Below are 21,476 nucleotides of genomic sequence, written 5' to 3' on the forward strand. Positions count from 1 at the left end.
GCGCTACTTTATAAAAAGCTACTACCTTCTCCATTATAATACACAGCTACTGTTTTTATTTTCTGTTGGTAGCTTAATATTTACTTAATTTCATTGACATTATACAAAGAAATTATCTGCCTATATCTCGAACCACAGAGGTCTGTTTACGATACAGTACTAACTGTCATTCGGTTTTACAATGAACACTGCTATTGGCTCATAGCTAAATGGAATTCTCGATCAGTTCCTTGCAGTATTTGTTAGTTCAATTTTATAACACTATAACAGGTGCTTTTATATTTATGTATACTGAAATAAGGTAATATTTTAGATACAGAATGGTTTAATAGCTTATAAGCATATCCAGATTTTTTAAATAAACAAAATTAAGTACATATAACCACTTTATATATTCAGGAAGTCACCCCTCCTCGGCGAAAGCTTCAAATATTCTTGTCCCAAATTTCATAATGAATGCCGACGAATTCACTGTGGAAAATAATGTGTTACGTAGGAAAACATGGTTATAAATTAAGAAGAAATTGAGAAGGTCGGTATTATACATTTATTTTGACCATGCTTGCAGTGTACATCAACATAACGTCGTGCAGTGAGGTGCCCACAGCAAGGAGACAGTGTGTCTGTTACATGTCGGTCAGCATCTTTTGTTTGACTGGCATCACCATCATCTCGTGCACCTGAAATGTGAAAGTGATCTCTGACAAACCTCAGCTAGCAATTGCAGGACATCAACCGCGGCATGGTATTTCAGCGTCTTCAACCAGGAAAATAAATTTACGTTCTCAGACAGAACAATACGCGAAATAGTAGGAAATAGTGGTGGCCCTCTTTCTCGTAGAGAGAGAGAGAGAAGGGGGGGGGGGGACGGGACGGAAAATGAAAATAACATTATGCAGTGCCAAATGACCATGTTTTGTTACAAGTTTAGGAAACAGTACTATTATATTTTGAAACTTGTAAAGTAGTGTTCGGAATGTGATTAGCAACGCTTCATGGCTGTTGCGCAGGAGGTGTTAATGTCTGGGTAATGAGTGATAATTCTATCACTGAATGAGTATCACAAAGCTGTGACTGAACAAGATTGCTTCAGCGCTGCGAAGCACCAGATTTTAACACCTTGTTTAGCAGCAAGAAAATATCTGTTCGACCGTCCTTTACCTAGGCTGAGTGGTCAGTGCATCTGACAACCATACAGCGGGTCCACATTCGATGTCCGAGCAGGGTTGGAGATTTTTCTCCACTCGGGGACTGCGTGCTGTTGCTGCCCTCGTCATCACTTCATAATCGTCGACACCCAAGTCACCCACTGTGGTGTCAACTGAAAAGATTTGGAAGTCGGCGGCCGAACTTCCCCAGGTGGGGGACTCCTGGCCATCAATGCAATACGATCATTCCATTCCACTTGCTAGAATTATTATTTTCTTATCGTAGGTACAACCAGGTGTATGTCAGATCAGCGTTATTTATTCATTACTTTCAGAGGAAATTTTGCGCGTGTGTGTATGTTGTAAGTGGTCTCGCAGTGAAACCACTGGTAAATCAGGTTTGTTCAGTTTTTGTGATGCTGTAAAAAGCAGTTCTTGTTGTGTTCGTACAGAGTCAAACACCACCTGTCAGGCACATCCATTTTTTATGATTGGGATGTCGCACTGCGCTACACGGCGCACACCTTTTCGATTTTCCCTTTGCAATGGTGTGTACTCTTTCAGTGTGGAACGTATGGTGTGCAGCATCTGACGTGTAGCGTTTTATGTGTTTTTGTTGTCGGCGAATACACTGATTGCCCCCATAAGCCCTACAATGAGATGAATTCTAAATTCGTTCTGGCTTTTCCATTGACAACAGCCACATCGAGAAAATGCCTGATAATCACTTACATGATCACTGTCAGAGTACTATTCACTTAATAATTCATCCGGTAGCTGATATAGCACTCACTGGTCGGTCTATCAGGACACAGATTCCATATTTCTATGGCTGAGAGCAGAATATGACTGTCCTTAATTGCTACTGGTTACATAATGTAATCAAACATGATTTTCTTATTTAGTTCCAAAGTTGACTCGCAATAAGGACTTGCGATATACAGAACATAATTTTAGAGACACATAAATTCTTACCACCAGCAAAAACTGTAATGAGCTGAACTACATATTTACAAACGAAAAAGAACAGCTTTGAGAGATTAAACACTATAAGAAGCACAGAACATAAACTTATCAAGTAGCGTACGAAATAAATTAGCAGCGTTTTATAGCTGTAGCTCAGAAGGTGTTAGTATTATCGGTGATCAGTTCGTCACTAAACAACTATAACAAAACTGTGACTGGTCAAAGTTGCAACAGCGCTGGGAGGCACCAGAATTTAATACGTTGGTTACCTCCACAAAATGTTGGTTAGAATTATTATTTTTTCAAACAAAAGTACAACGTGGGTCGGCAACGATGGTAATCGCAAAACCGTGGAATATGGGAAACGTTTGCTATTCAGCACCAAGTACTGAAGGTGACAGCCAGAGGTTAGTAGGTACCAGGAAATGTCATGGTTGCGTTGTCACACTGACAAAGTAGATGGTCGACCTAAATAAGGTCCTGTCGCAAAGCAATAATTGGTAGGCATAGGATTAAGGATATAGGAAGCTGAGTAATCTAGAAGTCTCCCAGTCATTCGCGAATAAATCTCATTCCCAACATTATTGTTGTTGTGGTCTTCAGTCCGAAGACTGGTTTGATGCAGCTCTCCATGCTACTCTATCCTGTGCGAGCCTCTTTATCTCCAAGTAGCTACTGCAATGTACATCCCTCTGAATCTGCCTTCTGTATTCATTTCTTGGCCTCTCTCTACTATGTTTACCCCACACAGTTCCCTCCAGTACTAAATTGTTGATCCCTTGTTGTCTCAGAATGTGTCCTACCAACCGATCCATTCTTTTTGTCAGGTTGTACCACAAATTTCTCTTCTCCCCAATTCTATTCAGTACCTCCTCATTAGTTACGTGATCTACCCATCTAACCTTCAGCATTCTTCTGTAGCACCACATTTCAAAAGCTTCTATTCTCTTCTTATCTAAACTGTTTATCATCCATGCTTCACTTGCATTGATGGGTACACTCCACACAAATACTTTAAGAAAGGACTTCCTGACACTTAAATCTACACTCTACGTTAACGAATTTCTCTTTAAAAGAAAGGTTGCCTGGACTGTGGAGTCATGCTGTACTCTTGTACTCTCCAATAGGAGGGGAGAATGGTCGGAAAAACAAATGAGGCAACAGATCCCACTTGTAAACAGCACAGCCTTCAATCCGGTGTAGGTATGAACTGGGGTCCATCATGTATCCAACGTGTTCACGTTTAGAGGGTGCCAGCAAGCATATCGTGTTGACTATCACCGTTCTATTGTGAAGTGTGGCTAGGATTCAATGAAGCTCTAGTCTTGGTCTTCTCTTTGCCGTCCGATGATGAAGTCCAAGACCGAAGCCCTCGGATTAGAAAGGGGGTAAGACAGGAATGTAGTCTTCCCCTCCCCCCCTTCCCCCCTGATGTTTAATTTGTACATCGAAGAAGCAATGATCGAAATAAAAGTAATGTTCAGGCGTAGAATTAAAATTCAAGGTGAAAGGATATCAATGATACGATACGCTGACGACATTGATATCCTGAGTGAAAGTGAAGAGGAATTACATGATGTGCTGAATGGAATGAACAATCTAATGAATACAGAATATGGATCGAGAGGAAATCGAAGAAAGACGAAAGTAATGAGAAGCAGAAGAAATGCGAACAGCGAGATACTTAACATCAGGATTGATGGCCACGAAGTAAATGAAGTTAAGGAATTCTGCTACCTAGTAAGTAAAATAATCAGTGACGGACGGAGCAAGGACGACATCAAAAGCAGACTCGCAATGGCAATAAGGGCCTTCCTGGCCAAGAGGAGACTACTGGTATCAAACATTAGCCTAATGAGGTGCTACAGACGAATGCTGAGAATTAGATGGACAGATAAGGTAAGGAATGAGGAGGTTCTGCGCAGAATCGGGGAGGAAAGGAATATGTGGTGGGCTGTTTGGGGGAAGAGACCAAACAGTGAGATCATCGGTCTCGTCGGATTACGGAAGGACGGAGAGGGAATTCGGCCGTGCCCTTTAAAAGGAACCATCCCGGCATTTGCCTGGAGCGATTTAGGGAAATCACGGAAAACCTAAATCAGGATGGCCGGACGCGGGATTGAACCGTCGTCCTCCCGAATGCGAGTCCAGTGTGCTAGCCACTGTGCGAACTCGCTCGGTGAATATGTGGAAAATACTGACAAGCGGAAGGGTCAGGATGATAGGACATTTGTTAAGACATCAGGGAATGACTTCCTTGCTAGTAAAGAGTGCTGTAGAGGGCAAAAACTATAGAGTTAGACAGAGATTGGGATACATCCAACACATAATTGACGACGTAGGTTGCAATTGCTATTCTCTGAGGTGAAGAGGTTGGCATAAGGGAAGAATTCGTGGGAGGGTGGGGGGTGGGGGTGGGGGGGGGGGGAGGGCATTAACCAGTCAGAAGACCGATGACTAAAAAACATGAAGTCCAACACCTTGTTTGGCCTCATCAATCTCCTGATCTCAATAAAATCGAATCTTTGTACGAGATTTTATAAGGCAAGCAGCACAAATGGATGCATTTCACTTCGACTGTTGCTCATGACATGTGTTTGTTCATTACAAGTCGGAAACAAGTTGTAACTCGTGAGAAACGGGTAGTTGGTCCATTTCAAAGATTCTGTTTCCGTTCACAAGTTTTAATATTATTCATATCACTTTGTACAGTCCATCTGATTCTGCACAAACTGGTGTCACCGCTAGGCTGCAAAAAGTGGATTCCAGTCGCATAATAGTCTTACTTACACTCAGTTTATAGCTGTGGTATCACATTTTACAGATAAAAAAGAAGTAACACTCAAAGTGCAAAAAAGAGCAATAACAATAGTAAGGAGAAACCAATATTTCGGCTACAGGTAAAAATCTAATTGAAGAATTGTAGTTTCTGATTGTACTATCTGAGCAAATCTATCAATCCATTATGCACGTTAAGATAAACGTTAGTATTATCACACTAACAGATCGGATTGGTGCGAGAGCTGGAGTTAACATAGACGCATCGAGAAAATGAAACAAAGTACTGAAGCCAGCATTTTCTACGAAGGAGTCAAACTGCGTTCTAAATTTCGCAAGAAAATGAAAGAGAAAACTACGACCAGTATGTTTAACAAGGAAATTAAATCATACTTCTCGCGTAATACGTTATGTTGTTCTAGCGGCCTTCAGTGGGAAGATTGGTGTGTAGAGAGATCTGATGATTAATGAGAAAATACTGAACCAAGAAAAGGAATTTACGGCGCAATTTGACTAAAGGAAGGAATTAGATGATAGTACACGCTCTGAGGCATCAAAGATACTTCAATTTGTTAATGGAGGGAGGGGCGGGTGCTACAGATTGCAGAAGCAGACCAACACAGTAACCAGAGTCTCATGAATGTAGACTGCAGAACTTCCAGCAGTGATAGAGAGGCTCGCACAGAATACAGTAGCGTGGGGAGCTCGATCAAACCACTCATCGGATTGAAGGTTACAACAACAACACCTTCAGAATATATTCTTGTAATCCAGAGAACTGGTAGACCGTATGTTGCTTGATATTTTATTTTAGTGTATAAGCTTATTTCGGCTTTATTGCCTTCATCAGCATATGTCCTGACGTTGTAGATGGGTATATGTCAACTTTGAGTGAACTATTGCTGCTGTCTGTATTTGTTAAGTGTAATACTTTTTCAGTAACATTTTAAAGTTGTTGCAAGTATATTATAAGACGTTTTTTGTTGTTTTGACAGTTCTGGAAATTTAAGTTTGACAGCTAGTAGTTTACTTTTGTCTACCATAAAACGTTACTGAAAAAAGAAATTACATCCAATAGCTACAGACCAGCAATAACAGTTTAGCCATAGTTAACATATGTCCATCTACAACGTCAGGACGTGTGCTGTTGAAGGCAATAAAGCCAAAATAAGCTTATATACCAAAATAAAATATCAAGCAGCGTACTGTCTACCAGTTGTCTGCATAATGTCTCTTTTTTTTTATTTATTGAGTTTCGATTTACCCCGAAGGGGGCGGGCTGGCAGCAGCTTAGTTCGTCGCTCTTCAGCCTACAGAATTCTTAAAACATAAGAAGAAGATAATAAACAATAAAAGCAGGGGATAAAAACGCCAACTTAAATTGTAAAATGGTGGAAAATTGTGAAAGTTCAAACACAAAACAAAGGGTTGGCGATGCTAATAAAATACACAGGAAGCAGAACAGGTAAAATAGTAGACAAACAATTAAAAAAACACGGCGACAGTCTAGTTTCTGTTCGCGAGAGATATAAAAATCACACCCAGCGACAGTATGATTTCCGTTCACAACACTTCGGAAAAGACGCACAACACTTAACATTCACTTGAAACACTGCACTAAAAAGTTGGCACGAAGATGACTCACCACAGCCAAGGGCAGATTGGGGGGGGGGGGAGGGGACCTGGACAGATGAGGGGGGAAAAGGGGTGAGGAGAGGAAAAACGAAGTGGGGGGGGGGGGAGGGACCGACAGGGGGTGCATAATGTCCTCCTGTGATATAATAAATGCTGCAGGTCCCACAATAAAGAAACATATGCCACTTTACATTGTCAACAGCTCTCTAAAACTACAGATGCTAAAAAGTAAGTTTCACTTTATTCAATCTACGAGAGGAGTCTCTAAGGGGTAATGCAACAAATTTTTTCTCGGCCAATTTCGGTTGAAAAAATGCAAATTTGTTGTGGGACATCGTGGCAAAATCGTACGACAGCCCCTATAGTTTCATGTAGTTCCAATAGGTGGCTGCGCTATACATAGCCTCAAAATGGCGTTTGTAACGGGGACGCGTTCCAAGCAAAGAGCTGTCACTGAGTTTATTTTGGCGGAAAACCGGAGCACCGCAGATATTCATAGGCGCTTGCAGAATGTCTACTGAGACCTGGCAGTGAACAAAGGTATGGTGCTTCATTGGGCGAGGCGTCTGTTTAACATCGCAACAAGGTCACGAAAATCTGCACGATCTCCCTCGTGCCGGTCAGCCGCACACAGTCGTGACTCCTGCAATGTCAGAACGTGCGGACATTCTCCCTCTATTTTTTTGGACAACATGGTTGTGGAGAGGAAGCAGCGATTAGTATGATTAATGAATTATTCAAAAACAGTCTTAATCGCATTTATTATTATTGTACCGCCAACCGGTTTCAACCCGACGTAGGGGTCATCTTCCATTGGTCGACTGCTGGTGGTGTCACTCTTGTCTACATAACGGCAGGAATGACAGGAGTGACACCACCAGCAGTCGACCAATGGAAGATGACCCCTACGTCGGGTTGAAACCGGTTGACGGTATAATAATAATAATAAATGCGATTAAGACTGTTTTTGAATAATTGACTCTCACTCTAGGTGATAGATGGTTCTCAGTCAAACACCTCGCTCTCAACTGGGCGTCTCTGTCGGCAGTGCTGACACATTCGTCTGCCAGTTGGGGTACTCAAAGGTTTGTGCCCATTGTGTTCCTCGCCGCTAACAAAAGACCATAACGAGCAACGAGGGAACATGGGTGCGACATTGCTTGCGTGTTATGAGGCTGATCGTGACTGTTTTTTGTTCGAACATCGTCACAGGCGATGAAACGTGGCTTCATCATTTCAAACAGGAGTGGCACCACCCCACCTCTCCTCCGAATAAAATGTTCAAACCTGCTCCCTCAACCAGTAAAGTCACGGTGACGGCCTTCTGGAACTCTGAAGGGGTTATTCTGTTTGGTGTCCTCCTACATGATGCAACGAACAACTTTGAAGTGTACGTGTTATCCTCAGGAAATTGAGGAAACAACTTATCCTTCTCCGTGAAAACGCAAGGCTTCAGACAGGTCTGTACACTCGAGAGGTGCTCACAAAACTTCATTGGACCGTTCTTCGTTGTCCACCCCACAGCCCGGATCTCGCACCTTCGAACCTCCGTCTACTTGGCCCAAGGAACGACGCAGTCCGCGGGAAGAAGTACGCAGCAAGACGATGGCTCCGACATCGACCAGTAGAGTGGTACAGTAGGGCATATAAGTCCTCCTAGTAAGGTGGCGTAAGGCCACTCCATTGAACTGACGTTATACTGAAAAATAGGATTTTGTAACGAAAAAAGTGTGTGTGTGTGTGGGGGGGGGGGGGGGGGGGGGGGAATATGGTGTATTGGAATCCTGAATAAAAGCAACCTGCTTTCAGAAAAAAATGTGTTGCATTAGCTACTGGACGCCCCTCGTATCTTCCACGAGAGTCACTCCAAAAGAAATGCACACTATTTTTGAAAAAATACAGTTGCCATTCTGCATGTGTGAAAGTTTTACAGTGTGTAGATACATCCTTCCCGCTTGTTTTCAAACTTAGTTCAACCTGTTCCCGTGAGCGGCGCCGTCACAGCATGTCAGCATGCCTTCAAGATGGCTGCTACACTTGACGTTCGTCAGAAGCAACGTGCTGTCATAGAATTCCTGTGCTGTGAAAACGAGACAGTGAGAAACATCCACAAGAAGTTGAAAAAGGTGTATGGAGATGCTGCTGTCGATCGCAGTACAGTTAGTCGGTGGGCAAGCAGGTTATTTGATGAAAGCGGGCACGGCAGTATTAAGGATTGTCCTCGCAGCGGCAGGCCTTGTACTGCACGCACTCCAGACAATGTGCAGAGGGTTAACGAATTGGCGACTGCTGACAGACGCATCACAGTGAACGAATTGTCACGCTACGTTAGGATAGGGGAAGGAAGTGTTTGCAGAATACTGAAAGTGTTGGCGTTAAAAAAGGTTTGTGCTAGGTGGGTTCCCAGGATGTTGACAGTGGCTCACAAAGAAACAAGAAAAACGGTATGTGGCGAGCTTTTGGAACAGTACGAGAATGGTGGAGATGAGTTTCTTGGAAGAATTGTGGCAGGTGATGAAACTGGTTCCATCATTTTTCACTAGAGACGAAGAGGCAATGAATGGAATGGCATCATGCAAATTCACCCAAGAAAAAACATTCAAAACCACATCTTCTGCTGTAAAAGCTATGGCTACAGTGTTTTTCGATTCTGAAGGACTTTTGCTTGTGGACGTCATGCCAAGTAGACCCACCATAAATTCTGATGTATATGTGACGACACTGAATAAACTTCAAGATCTACTGAGTCGTGTTGGACCACATCGGCAAAAGCAGGATGTTTTGCTGTTGAACAACTGTGCACGGCCACATGTCAGTCGAAAAACCATGGAAGCGATCACAAAACTCGGATGGATGACACTGAAACACCCGCCATACAGTCCTGACCTGGCTCCATGTGACTATCATCTCTTTGGGAAACTGAAAGACTCTCTTCGAGGAACAAGGTTTGAAGATGATGACTCCCTTGTGCACGCTGCCAAACAGTGGCTCCAACAGGTTGGTCCAGAATTTTACCGTGCGGGTATACAGGTGCTGGTTCCAAGATGGCAGTTGAGAGGGATGGAAATTATGTGTAAAAATGAAAATATTCTTCCTAAAGGATGTATCTACACACTGTAAAACTTTCAAACATGTAGAATGAAAGATGGATTTAAAAAAAAAATAGTGTGCCTTTCTTTTGGAGTGACCCTCGTAAGATTAGTTGTAGGGTCGTCATTGACTCGCGGGTTAGTACTTTTCACCGGAACTGAAAATGTTCTTCCCCAAGGTCGGCTTCTACCAATTTTTCCATTCTTTTGTAAATAACTCACGTCACTTTTTTCCAGTCTCGACTTATTAAATACTAAATGGGTGAAGGATTACTTAAATGACATAAAGTAACTGGTTTAGTGGAATGGCACGCAGTTCACTCTCTGGACCGGGTGCTCTCGTTTCGGTGTTGGGAAGTTTCTAGAGTGGACACCTACATACCAGCACAGAGGGCGGGGCGCCCAGGACGTAGATGACGGCGTCGGCGATGTCCTCCGGCGTGATGTGTGGATGCTTCAGCATCGCTTCCCGCGAGAAGAGCTGCAGGTTGTCGAAGATGTCCGTGGCCACCAGGCCGGGGCTGATCTCCTGAAAGGCCAAGCAAAATCAACACGACTACGGACCACAGTTACTTACGCCATCCAGGTAAACTTCTGATAAGTTTAAAATGGTTCAAATGGCTCTAAGCACTATGGGACTTAACATCTGAGATCATCAGTGCCCTAGACTTAGAACTTTAGAACTACTTAAACGTAACTAAGCTAAGAACATCACACACATCCATGCCGACATTAGCGAGACTTCATTTTAAAATAAACAAAATACGAGGCTGCCCAGTAAATTTTTAATTATCACTTCCAAAAACAGAGGTTCCTAATTAAGCTTTTGTTTGTTTGTTTGCAGGCGTGTGTCTGCAGTCCCGGTACAAGTTCAGCGACGGTTGTAGAGATGCATGTTGGTAGTTAGCAGGAGGGGCAGTAAAAGATAAAAACAGGTCAAGCAATATACTGAAGAGGAAGGCTTAATTACGACTGTAGTGAGTATGGAAGATAGGTGGATGTAGCATAGCGTCAGGTGAATTAATGGGAGGTGGTCCAAGAAAGTTACCAAAAGATGAAATAAGAAAATATTAATGGGACGATCTGATCAACATGCTTGTGAAGAGCTGAAGGCCAGAAAACATAGACAAGTTCTGAAGAATTCTTTGGGTAGCAAGGGATAAACATTATGACAAGGATGGTGGTGATACTTTGCAATGGAGAGGTGCCAATGCTGTTATAAAGGAAACAATGACGTCTGAGTGAACTCCACTAAGAGTTCCCGCTTTCGTTTCCTCATTCTAGCAGCATACACTATGTAGGGAAGCGTGGGCGGTAACAATCGTAGAGGAAGACTAAGAGATGATACAGTAAGTAGATTCAGAAGGATGTAGGTTGCAGTAGTTATTCGGAGATGAAGAGGTTTGCACAGGATAGAGTAGCATGGAAAGCAGCATTAAACTGGTCTTCAGACTGAAGACCACAAGAACAACAATGTCAGCCACAGGTCAGACAAGTGATACAATTACCTGTTTCAGGATAGTATGGAGACATTATCAGGTGATGGAAGATGGAAGATACCCCGACAGGCGCTCGCGGTATTTGAAACAAACAGAGTACAGATATGTTTGATTCAATTGACGAGTCAATGTGTAACGTCTTCAAATCACCTGATGATGGCTCCTTAATAAGTCGAAACCCGTAATTATATCACTTGCGTGTCGTCAGGTTGCAATATAGGATTAAAAAATTCTACTAGCCGGTCACTGTTGTTGCCTGAGGCCTCAGGCAACAACAGTGACCGGCTAGTAGAATTTTTTAATGTCTAGTCTGTGTGTATGTTATTACTTCGCGATTGCGAACATCGAGTCTACATTGTAACTGAAGCAATCTAATGAGCCTATTAATACTAGTCGGTTGTAATTCCTTGTTCAACGTGTGTGAAATCTTGTGGGACTTAACTGCTAAGGTCATCAGTCCTTAAGCTTACACACTACTTAACCTAAATTAACACACACACCCATGCCCGAGGGAGGACTCGAACCTCCGCCGGGATCAGCCGCACAGTCCATGACAGCAGCGCCGCAGACCGCTCGGCTAATCCTGCGCGGTTATAATTCCTTGTATTCCTCTTCTTATCCTTCCTCTAAAACAGGTGTGACGTGCACTCTTTTCCAGTCCTCGCCGACATTTATACTGAGCAAGCCACTGTACAGTGCATGGCGGAGGGTACATCGTACCAATATTATCAATTTTCTACCCTACTCCATTCGCGTATTGAGCGAAGGAAAAGTGTCTCTATGCCTCTCTACGCACCCTAATCTCTCTTACCGCGTTTTCACGATCTCTAATCGCCGGAGTGGCGTCCAACTGAAAATCCTGCAACAGGCTTTTGAGCCATACCTAATTATTATTATTTACGCTAAATAAAATGTACGTTAGTGGCAGTATAACGGCGGAGCAATCTTACGCAGATACGGGTTCTTTAAGTTTACCTAACAGAATTCACGAGTACTTTGTTGACATTGTAAGGGATCAACGGTCTCATACTCAGAGGTAATAATATTTGGTGGCACAGTTCGAGGTTAGGTACAGAACCGACTGTTAAGCGCCGAGTGCATCCAGCGAGAGATATTGTTGCCAAATGTAGTTGAGTCAGTGAGCGGTAGTGGTTCTTAAAACGGTGTCGCAGGACGAGGCACAGCGTACCGGCTAAGTGGGTCACCGTGACCGTGGGTTGACGCTCAGTAAAAACGTAAGAACTATACCGAATGATGACAAATGTTTTTACCAAAAAGTGATTACAAATACGAACCGACTGCTGAACGGTTCTACTGCTACCAGTTTAAATTGAGGTGACAAAACCCATGGGGCACCTCCTAATATCGTGTCGGATCTCTTTTTGCCCGACGTAGTGCAGCAACTGGAAGTCTCCCGTAGAAATACTGAGCAATGCTGTGTCCCCCCCCCCCCTCCCATAACGGTCCATAACTGCGAAAATGTTGCTGGTGCAGAGTATCGTGCACGAACTGACCTCTCGATTATGTCCCTTGAACGTGTGATGGGATTAAGAACAGGCGATCTGAGTGGCGAAATAGTTTGCTCGAATTGTGCAGAATTTTCTTCAAACCCATCACAAAAAATGTGGCCCAGTTACATGACGCATTGTCATCCATAAAAAGTCCACAGCTGTTTGCTGTAAATGGTCTCCAAGTAGCCGAACATAGCCATTTGCAGTCTATAATCGGTTGAGTTGTATTAGGGGATCTAGTCGATTTCATTTGAAGACAGCCAACACCATTATGGAGACACCACCAGATTGCACAGTGCCTTGTTGAGAACTTGGGTCCATGGCTTCGTGGGGATTGAGCCCCATTCCAACCCTACCATCAGCTCTTATCAAGTGAAATCGGGCTTCATCTGACCACGCCACGGTTTTCCAGTTTTCTAGGGTACAACCAATGTGGCACAAGCAGCTGCAGGCGATATCGTGCTATTAGTAAAGGCACTCGTTTCGGTCGTCTACTGTCGTACCCCTTTTAACGCCAAATTTCGCAGTACTATCTTAACAGATACATTTGTCATACATCCCACAGTGTTTCTTGTCTGTTAGCACTGACAACTCTACGCTAACGCCGCTGCTCTCGGTCGTTAAGTGAAGACCGACGGTCACTGCATTGTCCGTGGTGACAGGTAATGCCTGAAACTTGATGTTCTCGGCAGACTCTTGACACTGTGGATCTCGAAATATTGAATTCCCTATTTCCGAAATGGAATGTCCCATGAGTACAGTTCCAACTACCATTCCGAGTTCGAAGTCTGTTAATTCCAGTCGTGCAGCAATAGCCGGCCGGAGTGGCCGAGCGGTTCTAGGCGCTACAGTCTGGAAGAGCGTGACCGCTACGGTCGCAGGTTCGAATCCTGCCTTGGGCATGGATGTGTGTGATGTCCTTAGGTTGGTTAGGTTTAAGTAGTTCTAAGTTCTAGAGGACTGATGACCTCAGAACTTAAGTCTCGTAGTGCTCAGAGCCATTTTAGTGAAGTAATAATCACGTTGGAAACCTTTTCAAGTGAATCGCATGAGTACAAATGAGAGCTCCGCCAATGCACTGCTCTTTTAAACCTTGTGTACGCAGTACTACCTCCGTCTGTATATGTGCATGTCCCAATCCCATAACTCCTGCCACCTCAGTGTACGGAAAGTTAGTGCTTCCTGCTCGTCGACATTCCCTGCTGATCCTGAATATATATAGAGCAATTACTGTATTTCAGATTTGTTTGTGAACAGTCTAGAGTTTACAAAGTGACGTCTTACATTCTCATGTCAGTGTATGTGTCACGTAAGGACGATGAAGAGAAGAGAAATCAGGGATCATACGTTGGCATGCAGAAGTCGTTTCCCCTCCCTCCATTTCCAAGGGGAATAGCAAAGTGTAAGACTAATAGAGGTACAGGATACCCTGCGCCACGCACTGTGTGGGTGCTTGTAGAATATGTATGAAGATGTAGGTACTACAATGTGCCAGGAAATACTGGAGTTTAGTGCTTCAGGGGAGATTCTAAGTTGGTGGGAGTACTCACAGTGACCCTCATGCTGGAGTCCCGCTGGAGGAACTCGCGGCGAAGGCCCTCGGACAGCACCCTGACCGCGTGCTTGGTGCCGTAGTAGAAGGCGCCCTCCGACATGAGGGGTAGCCAGTGGCCCGCCACGCTGCAAGCACACAACACAAAAGTAGTAATGAGGCAATGATTAGCGTGAGCAGCAGGCGGGTGGGAGAAGAGAGGCGAGCGTTACCTGCCGATGTTGACGATGTGGCCGTCGTCGATGCCCTTGGCGCGCATCAGGTTAACGGCTTCCTTGGTGCACAGCGTCAGACCCAGCACGTTCACCTCCAGCATGCGGCGGAACTCCTCTGTGCTGCCCTCTGCACATACACAGACACACGCATTACCCAGGATAGGTCTGACCTGACATTGCAAGTTTCAGCACTGTGCACTGATGAGCTCAAACACTACGACCACCATGCTCAATAGCCTTCTGGTCCAAGTTTAGAACGAAATACAGATGCTGTTCTGCATGGCATTGATTCGACAAGTCGTTGTCATGTTTTCAGGGGTATGTCGTACCACATATCTACGCACAAGAAACGCGAATTACAGGCTTGTGCTTTGTCGGTGTGGAACTGACGCCTGACAGCGTCCCACATGTCGTTCATCTACATCTACATCTACATCTACATCTACATCTACATCTGCATGATTACTCTGCAATTCACATTTAAGTGCTTGGCAGAGGGTTCATCGAACCACAATCATACTATCTATCTACCATTCCACTACCGAACAGCGCGCGGGAAAAACGAACACCTAAACCTCCCTGTTCGAGCTCTGATTTCTCTTATTTTATTTTGATGATCATTCCTACCTATGTAGGTTGGGCTCAACAAAATATTTTCGCATTCGGAAGAGAAATTTGGTGGCTGAAATTTTGTAAATAGATCTCGCCGCGACGAAAAACGTCTTTGCTTTAATGACTTCCATCCCAACTCGCGTATCATATCTGCCACACTCTCTCCCCTATTACGTGATAATACAAAACGAGCTGCCCTTTTTTGCACCCTTTCGATGTCCTCCGCCAATCCCACCTGGTAAGGATCCCACACCGCACAGCAATACCCTAACAGAGGACGAACGAGTGTAGTGTAAGCTGTCTCTTTAGTGGACTTGTTGCATCTTCTAAGTGTCCTGCCAATGAAACGCAACCTTTGGCTCGCCTTCCCCACAATATTATCTATGTGGTCTTTCCAACTGAAGTTGTTCGTAATTTTAACACCCAGGTACTTAGTTGAATTGACAGTCTTGAGAATTGTACTATTTATCGAGTAATCGAATTCCGACGGATTTCTTTTGGAACTCATGTAGATCACCTCACACTTTTCGTTATTTAGCGTCAACTGCCACCTGTCACACGATACAGCAATCTTTTCTAAATCGCTTTGCAACTGATACTGGTCTTCGGATGACCTTACTAGACGGTAAATTACAGCATCATCTGCGAACAACCTAAAATAACTGCTCAGATTGTCATCCAGGTCATTTATATAGATCAGGAACAACGGGGGTCCCAGGACGCTTCCCTGGGGAACACCTGATATCACTTCAGTTTTACTCGATGATTTGCCGTCTATTACTACGAACTGCGACCTACCTGACAGGAAATCACGAATCCAGTCGCACAACTGAGACGATACCCCATAGGCCCGCAGTTTGATTAGAAGTCGCTTCTGACGCCTGTTCCGTCGGGTTCAGATCAGGTGAATTTGGTGGCCAGGACATCAACTCGAATTCACTATCATGCTACTCAAACCGATGTAGCACGATTCTGGTCTAGTGACAAGGACAGTTACCCTGCTGGAACATGCAACATCTGTCGGGAATACAACATGAAGGAATGCAGGTGGTCCATATCAATGTTAATGTGGTCCACAGCTATCATGAGGCCTCTGATTACTACCACAGATCCCACGGAAGCCCATGTGAATGAGCAAATACTGCCACCATGGGTCTGCGTCTTTGGCGTGGTACATATTTCGATCAGCTATTAGCCTGGATGCCCGCATCTCGTGGTCGTGCGGTAGCGTTCTCGCTTCCCACACCCGGGTTCCCGGGTTCGATTCCCGGCGGGGTCAGGGATTTTCTCTGCCTCGTGATGGCTGGGTGTTGTGTGATGTCCTTAGGTTAGTTAGGTTTAAGTAGTTCTAAGTTCTAGGGGACTGATGACCATAGATGTTAAGTCCCATAGTGCTCAGAGCCATTTGAACCATTTGAACCATTAGCCTGGATGACGGTGTATCCGAAGACGACCATCGATCTGGTGTGACAAGGAATCTCAAAAAAATGGTTCAAAAGGCTCTGAGCACTATGGGACTGAACATCTTTGGTCATCAGTCCCCTGGACTTAGAACTACTTAAACCTAACTAACCTAAGGACATCACACACATCCATGCCCGAGACAGGATTCGAACCTGCGACCGTAGCAGTTCCGCGGTTCCTGACTGAAGCGCCTAGAACCGCACGGCCACCGCGGCCAGCTGGTTTTATCTCGATGCGCCGTGTACACTGCATTCGTACTTGTCGATAGTGTTGTGTGAACATGAGGAGACGGGCAGTTCATTTGTTGTGAAGGCCTATGCGCGCTGAACAGTGTTTCCTGAAACACTTACGCCTGCTCCGGCATTGTACTATGTCGTCATATCTGCCACAGGTCGCCGCCTATCCTGCTTAACAAAGTCGGCAAGCCTCCATTCTCATCGAGGCACAGACGTCCAACACCTCGTTGTCTACTCATAATTTCGCCGTCCTTCAGTCATTTTCCACACATGCTCGCGACAGCAGCATGGGAACAACCGACCAGCTTAGCCTTTTCCTATATGCTCGTTTCAGGGGGCCAGGCCATAATAATATGTGTTTTGCCAAAGTCGGTTATGTCAGTGCCTTTTCCCTTTTGCAGCTCGTATCGTCACTAGAGTGATTCCCACTCGTCACTGCTCTACTTATACACAGTAATTCAGCTCCGCCTACCTAAGGGTTTTATGCAACTGCAACGTCTTCAAACATCACACATATGATCTTCACATTTTCTCACTTGATATGCTCAAACTATAAAATATGCTCAAACTATAAAGCCTACAGAAAAGCGAGCAGGACTTTTTTGTAGGAAATTTAATGTAGTTAAATTTTGTATGGGGATATGTTTTTGCTTGAGTCCTTTATTTTCGAATTATTTAACAAAAACGTACAAAAGTCAGCTTCAAACGCGTCTTTCTTGAGTAATTTGAAAACTGTGGCCTCCAATGGAAACGTATCCCAGTACAAAATTTAAGCACATTAAATTTTCTATGAGCAAAGGAAGTAGGTTACAGTACACTTGTTCGCCCAATGCTTGAATACTGCTCAACAGTGTGGGATCCGTACCAGATAGGGTTGATAGAAGAGATAGAGAAGCTCCAATGGAGAGCAGCGCGCTTCGTTACAGGATCATTTAGTAATCGCGAAAACGTTACGGGGATGATGGATAAACTCCAGTGGAAGACTCTGCAGGAGAGACGCTCAGTAGCTCGGTATGGGCTTTTGTTGAAGTTTCGAGAACATACCTGCACCGAGGAGTCAAGCAGTATATTGCTCCCTCCTACGTATACCTCGCGAAGAGACCATGAGGATAAAATCAGAGAGATTAGAGCCCACACAGAGGCATACCGACAATCCTTCTTTCCACGAACAATACGAGACTGGAATAGACGTGAGAACCGATAGAGGTACTCAAGGTGCCCTCCGCCACACACCGTCAGGTGGCTTGCGGAGTATGGATGTAGATGTAGATGTACAGGTGGATCCTGTTCATTTTTTTCTGTAGAACTTATTGTTTACGCTTTACGGGCGAGACAATATGAAAATTACAAGTGTGGTTTTTGAATGCGTTGCGGGTTCCATAAAACCCTCAGGCAGGGGCAACTGAGTCGCTCTGTGTGCTTCGCTTACCGCGTCGCGTGTCCACAACGCTGCGAGGTGGTTTCCAATGTCGCGGCTGTGGTCCCAGTGTTTGAGCTCAGCACTATCTGTATGTAGGTTACTGCGTTTGCATCATTCAGTGCCGTGAGCCTGACTTGACAGTCCCCGATCATTTTGTGTTGTATTTTGGACAAATGAATCGAGGTTGGGTGCAGACACTGAGTCAACGAAGTGTCAGTGCATATCAGGTGCAAACTACACCCCAAATGCAAACTCGTATGATGACTGTGTAGACTGTGTGCAACTTGTACCTATGTTTGCTGCTCTATGATGCCTGGAATACACTCTTTCTGAATGTAACAGGAAGCGCAGAGTCATCTACAACTGACGCAGAAACAAGACTAAGTTACAAAGAATCGAAGGTAGTGAAAGAGAAGCAGTCGTTGAGAAGGGAGTGAGATGAGACATGGTGGCAGCTTGCTCCCAATGTTATTCAGTTCGTACACTGACTAAGCAGTAAAGAAAACCAAAGAGAAATTTGGGAAGTGATTTGTAGTTCATAGAGAAGAAAATACTTTCAGGTTCGACAATGGTAATGTAATCCTGCCAGAGACGGCAGAGACCTGCATGATCAGTTGAATGGAATGCACATTGTCCTGAAAGGTGCTTATAACAGGAACGTCGACGAAAGTAAATCAAAGGTGATGAGTATAGTAGAATCAAACCAAGTGATGAGAAAAATGGAACAGTAAAAGAAGTAGTTGAGTTTTACTACACTCCTGGAAATTGAAATAAGAACACCGTGAATTCATTGTCCCAGGAAGGGGAAACTTTATTGACACATTCCTGGGGTCAGATATATCACATGATCACACTGACAGAACCACAGGCACATAGACACAGGCAACAGAGCATGCACAATGTCCGCACTAGTACAGTGTATATCCACCTTTCGCAGCAATGCAGGCTGCTATTCTCCCATGGAGACGATCGTAGAGATGCTGGATGTAGTCCTGTGGAACGGCTTGCCATGCCATTTCCACCTGGCGCCTCAGTTGGACCAGCGTTCGTGCTGGACGTGCAGACCGCGTGAGACGACGCTTCATCCAGTCCCAAACATGCTCAATGGGGGACAGATCCGGAGATCTTGCTGGCCAGGGTAGTTGACTTACACCTTCTAGAGCACGTTGGGTGGCACGGGACACATGCGGACGTGCATTGTCCTGTTGGAACAGCAAGTTCCCTTGCCGGTCTAGGAATGGTAGAACGATGGGTTCGATGGCGGTTTGGATGTACCGTGCACTATTCAGTGTCACCTCGACGATCACCAGTGGTGTACGGCCAGTGTAGGAGATCGCTCCCCACACCATGATGCCGGGTGTTGGCCCTGTGTGCCTCGGTCGTATGCAGTCCTGATTGTGGCGCTCACCTGCACGGCGCCAAACACGCATACGACCATCATTGGCACCAAGGCAGAAGCGACTCTCATCGCTGAAGACGACACGTCTCCATTCGTCCCTCCATTCACGCCTGTCGCGACACCACTGGAGGCGGGCTGCACGATGTTGGGGCGTGAGCGGAAGACGGCCTAACGGTGTGCGGGACCGTAGCCCAGCTTCATGGAGAGGGTTGCGAATGGTCCTCGCCGATACCCCAGGAGCAACAGTGTCCCTAATTTGCTGGGAAGTGGCGGTGCGGTCCCCTACGGCACTGCGTAGGATCCTACGGTCTTGGCGTGCATCCGTGCGTCGCTGCGGTCCGGTCCCAGGTCGACGGGCACGTGCACCTTCCGCCGACCACTGGCGACAACATCGATGTACTGTGGAGACCTCACGCCCCACGTGTTGAGCAATTCGGCGGTACGTCCACCCGGCCTCCCGCATGCCCACTATACGCCCTCGCTCAAAGTCCGTCAACTGCACATACGGTTCACGTCCACGCTGTCGCGGCATGCTACCAGTGTTAAAGACTGCGATGGAGCTCCGTATGCCACGGCAAACTGGCTGACACTGACGGCGGCGGTGCACAAATGCTGCGCAGCTAGCGCCATTCGACAGCCAACACCGCGGTTCCTGGTGTGTCCGCTGTGCCGTGCGTGTGATCATTGCTTGTACAGCCCTCTCGCAGTGTCCGGAGCAAGTATGGTGGGTCTGACACACCGGTGTCAATGTGTTCTTTTTTCCATTTCCAGGAGTGTATTTGGGCAGCAAAATAACTGACAATGGCCGAAGTAGAGAGTATATAAAATGCAGACTGGTAATAGCGTGAAAAACTTTTCTGAAAAAGGGAAATTTGTTAAAATCTAATAAAAATTTAAATGTTTGGAGCTTAGCCTTGTATGGGATTGAAGCGTTGACAAGCAACTGTTCAGACGACAAGAGAACAGAAGCTTTTGGAATGTGGTGTTACAGAAGAATGTTGAAGATTTGAGGGATAGATCGAATGGCTAATGAAGAGGTACTGAATCAAATGGTGAAAAAAACTGTGGCACAATTTGACTAAAAGAAAGAATCAGTTGATAGAGCACAACCTGAGGCATCAAGGAATCGTAAAATGAGTAATGGAGGGAAAAGTGTGTGTGTGTGTGTGTGTGTGTGTGTGTGTGTGTGTGTGTGTGTGTGTGTGTGTGTGGGTGGGTGGGTGGGAGGGTGGGTGGGTGTGGTAGGGAGTGCAATTGTCGAGTAAGAACAAGAACAAGAACAAGAACAAGAGTACAATAAGCAGCTTCAAATGAATGTGGGTTGCAGTAATTATTCGGAGATAGGGAGGCTTCCATAGGAAGATATGTGTATTGTGGAGAGCTACATCAAACCAGTCTTCCGACTGAAGACCACAACGCAAACATTTCTGTACGATTTCCATTTGCTCACAGCAAAGGTATATAAATACGTCGTGCCCCAGTGCTATAATGCAGGCGATATATACATTATATCTGAATGTTTTCTAGCCCTACTCAAGGGTGATGAATATAAATTCCCCTTTCGTGCAGAACATTTAACAAAGCGTTCCATTTGACAAGGATGTAGAGAAAGGATGCGAATGTTCCTAGTAAACTCCAATTTCAGTCCCAACTTATCACGACCACAGTGTCACCAAGTAAAAAAATAGCTAGCATCAAATATCCGACAGAAGCTGTTCGTACAAAATCGCTACTTTTCCTTGAAGATTAACGTAAGAGCAATGTTTATTAAATTTCATACTCGTCAGCCACAATTTTGTCATTTTGGCTATCAGTAATGTTATGTGCTGCAGTATGTCACTTACAAATATTTCTGACCTATGCACCCTTTGCTCAGTATATGTTTTATTACTTACTGTGTCTACTAATTCTGTTCTACGTTTTCTATTGCTGCACTGCTGGTAAAACTGTTG

General features: G+C 44.9%; 1 protein-coding gene across 1 annotated transcript in view; it reads right to left on the minus strand.

Moving 5' to 3' along the window:
- Window positions 1–532: 532 nt before the first annotated feature.
- LOC124777826 (farnesol dehydrogenase-like) overlaps window positions 533–21,476 on the minus strand; it is a 56,890-nt gene continuing 35,946 nt past the window's right edge. Inside the window, exons 3-6 of the mRNA XM_047253349.1 lie at window positions 14,391–14,520; window positions 14,177–14,306; window positions 9,999–10,145; window positions 533–680 (exon numbers count right to left, since the gene is read on the minus strand). Coding sequence (XP_047109305.1) covers window positions 627–680; window positions 9,999–10,145; window positions 14,177–14,306; window positions 14,391–14,520 — 461 coding nt within the window. The 3' untranslated portion in view covers window positions 533–626. The remainder of the gene's footprint in view (window positions 681–9,998; window positions 10,146–14,176; window positions 14,307–14,390; window positions 14,521–21,476) is intronic.

Source organism: Schistocerca piceifrons, chromosome 2, assembly GCF_021461385.2.
Source record: "Schistocerca piceifrons isolate TAMUIC-IGC-003096 chromosome 2, iqSchPice1.1, whole genome shotgun sequence".
Taxonomy (NCBI): Eukaryota; Metazoa; Arthropoda; class Insecta; order Orthoptera; family Acrididae; genus Schistocerca; species Schistocerca piceifrons.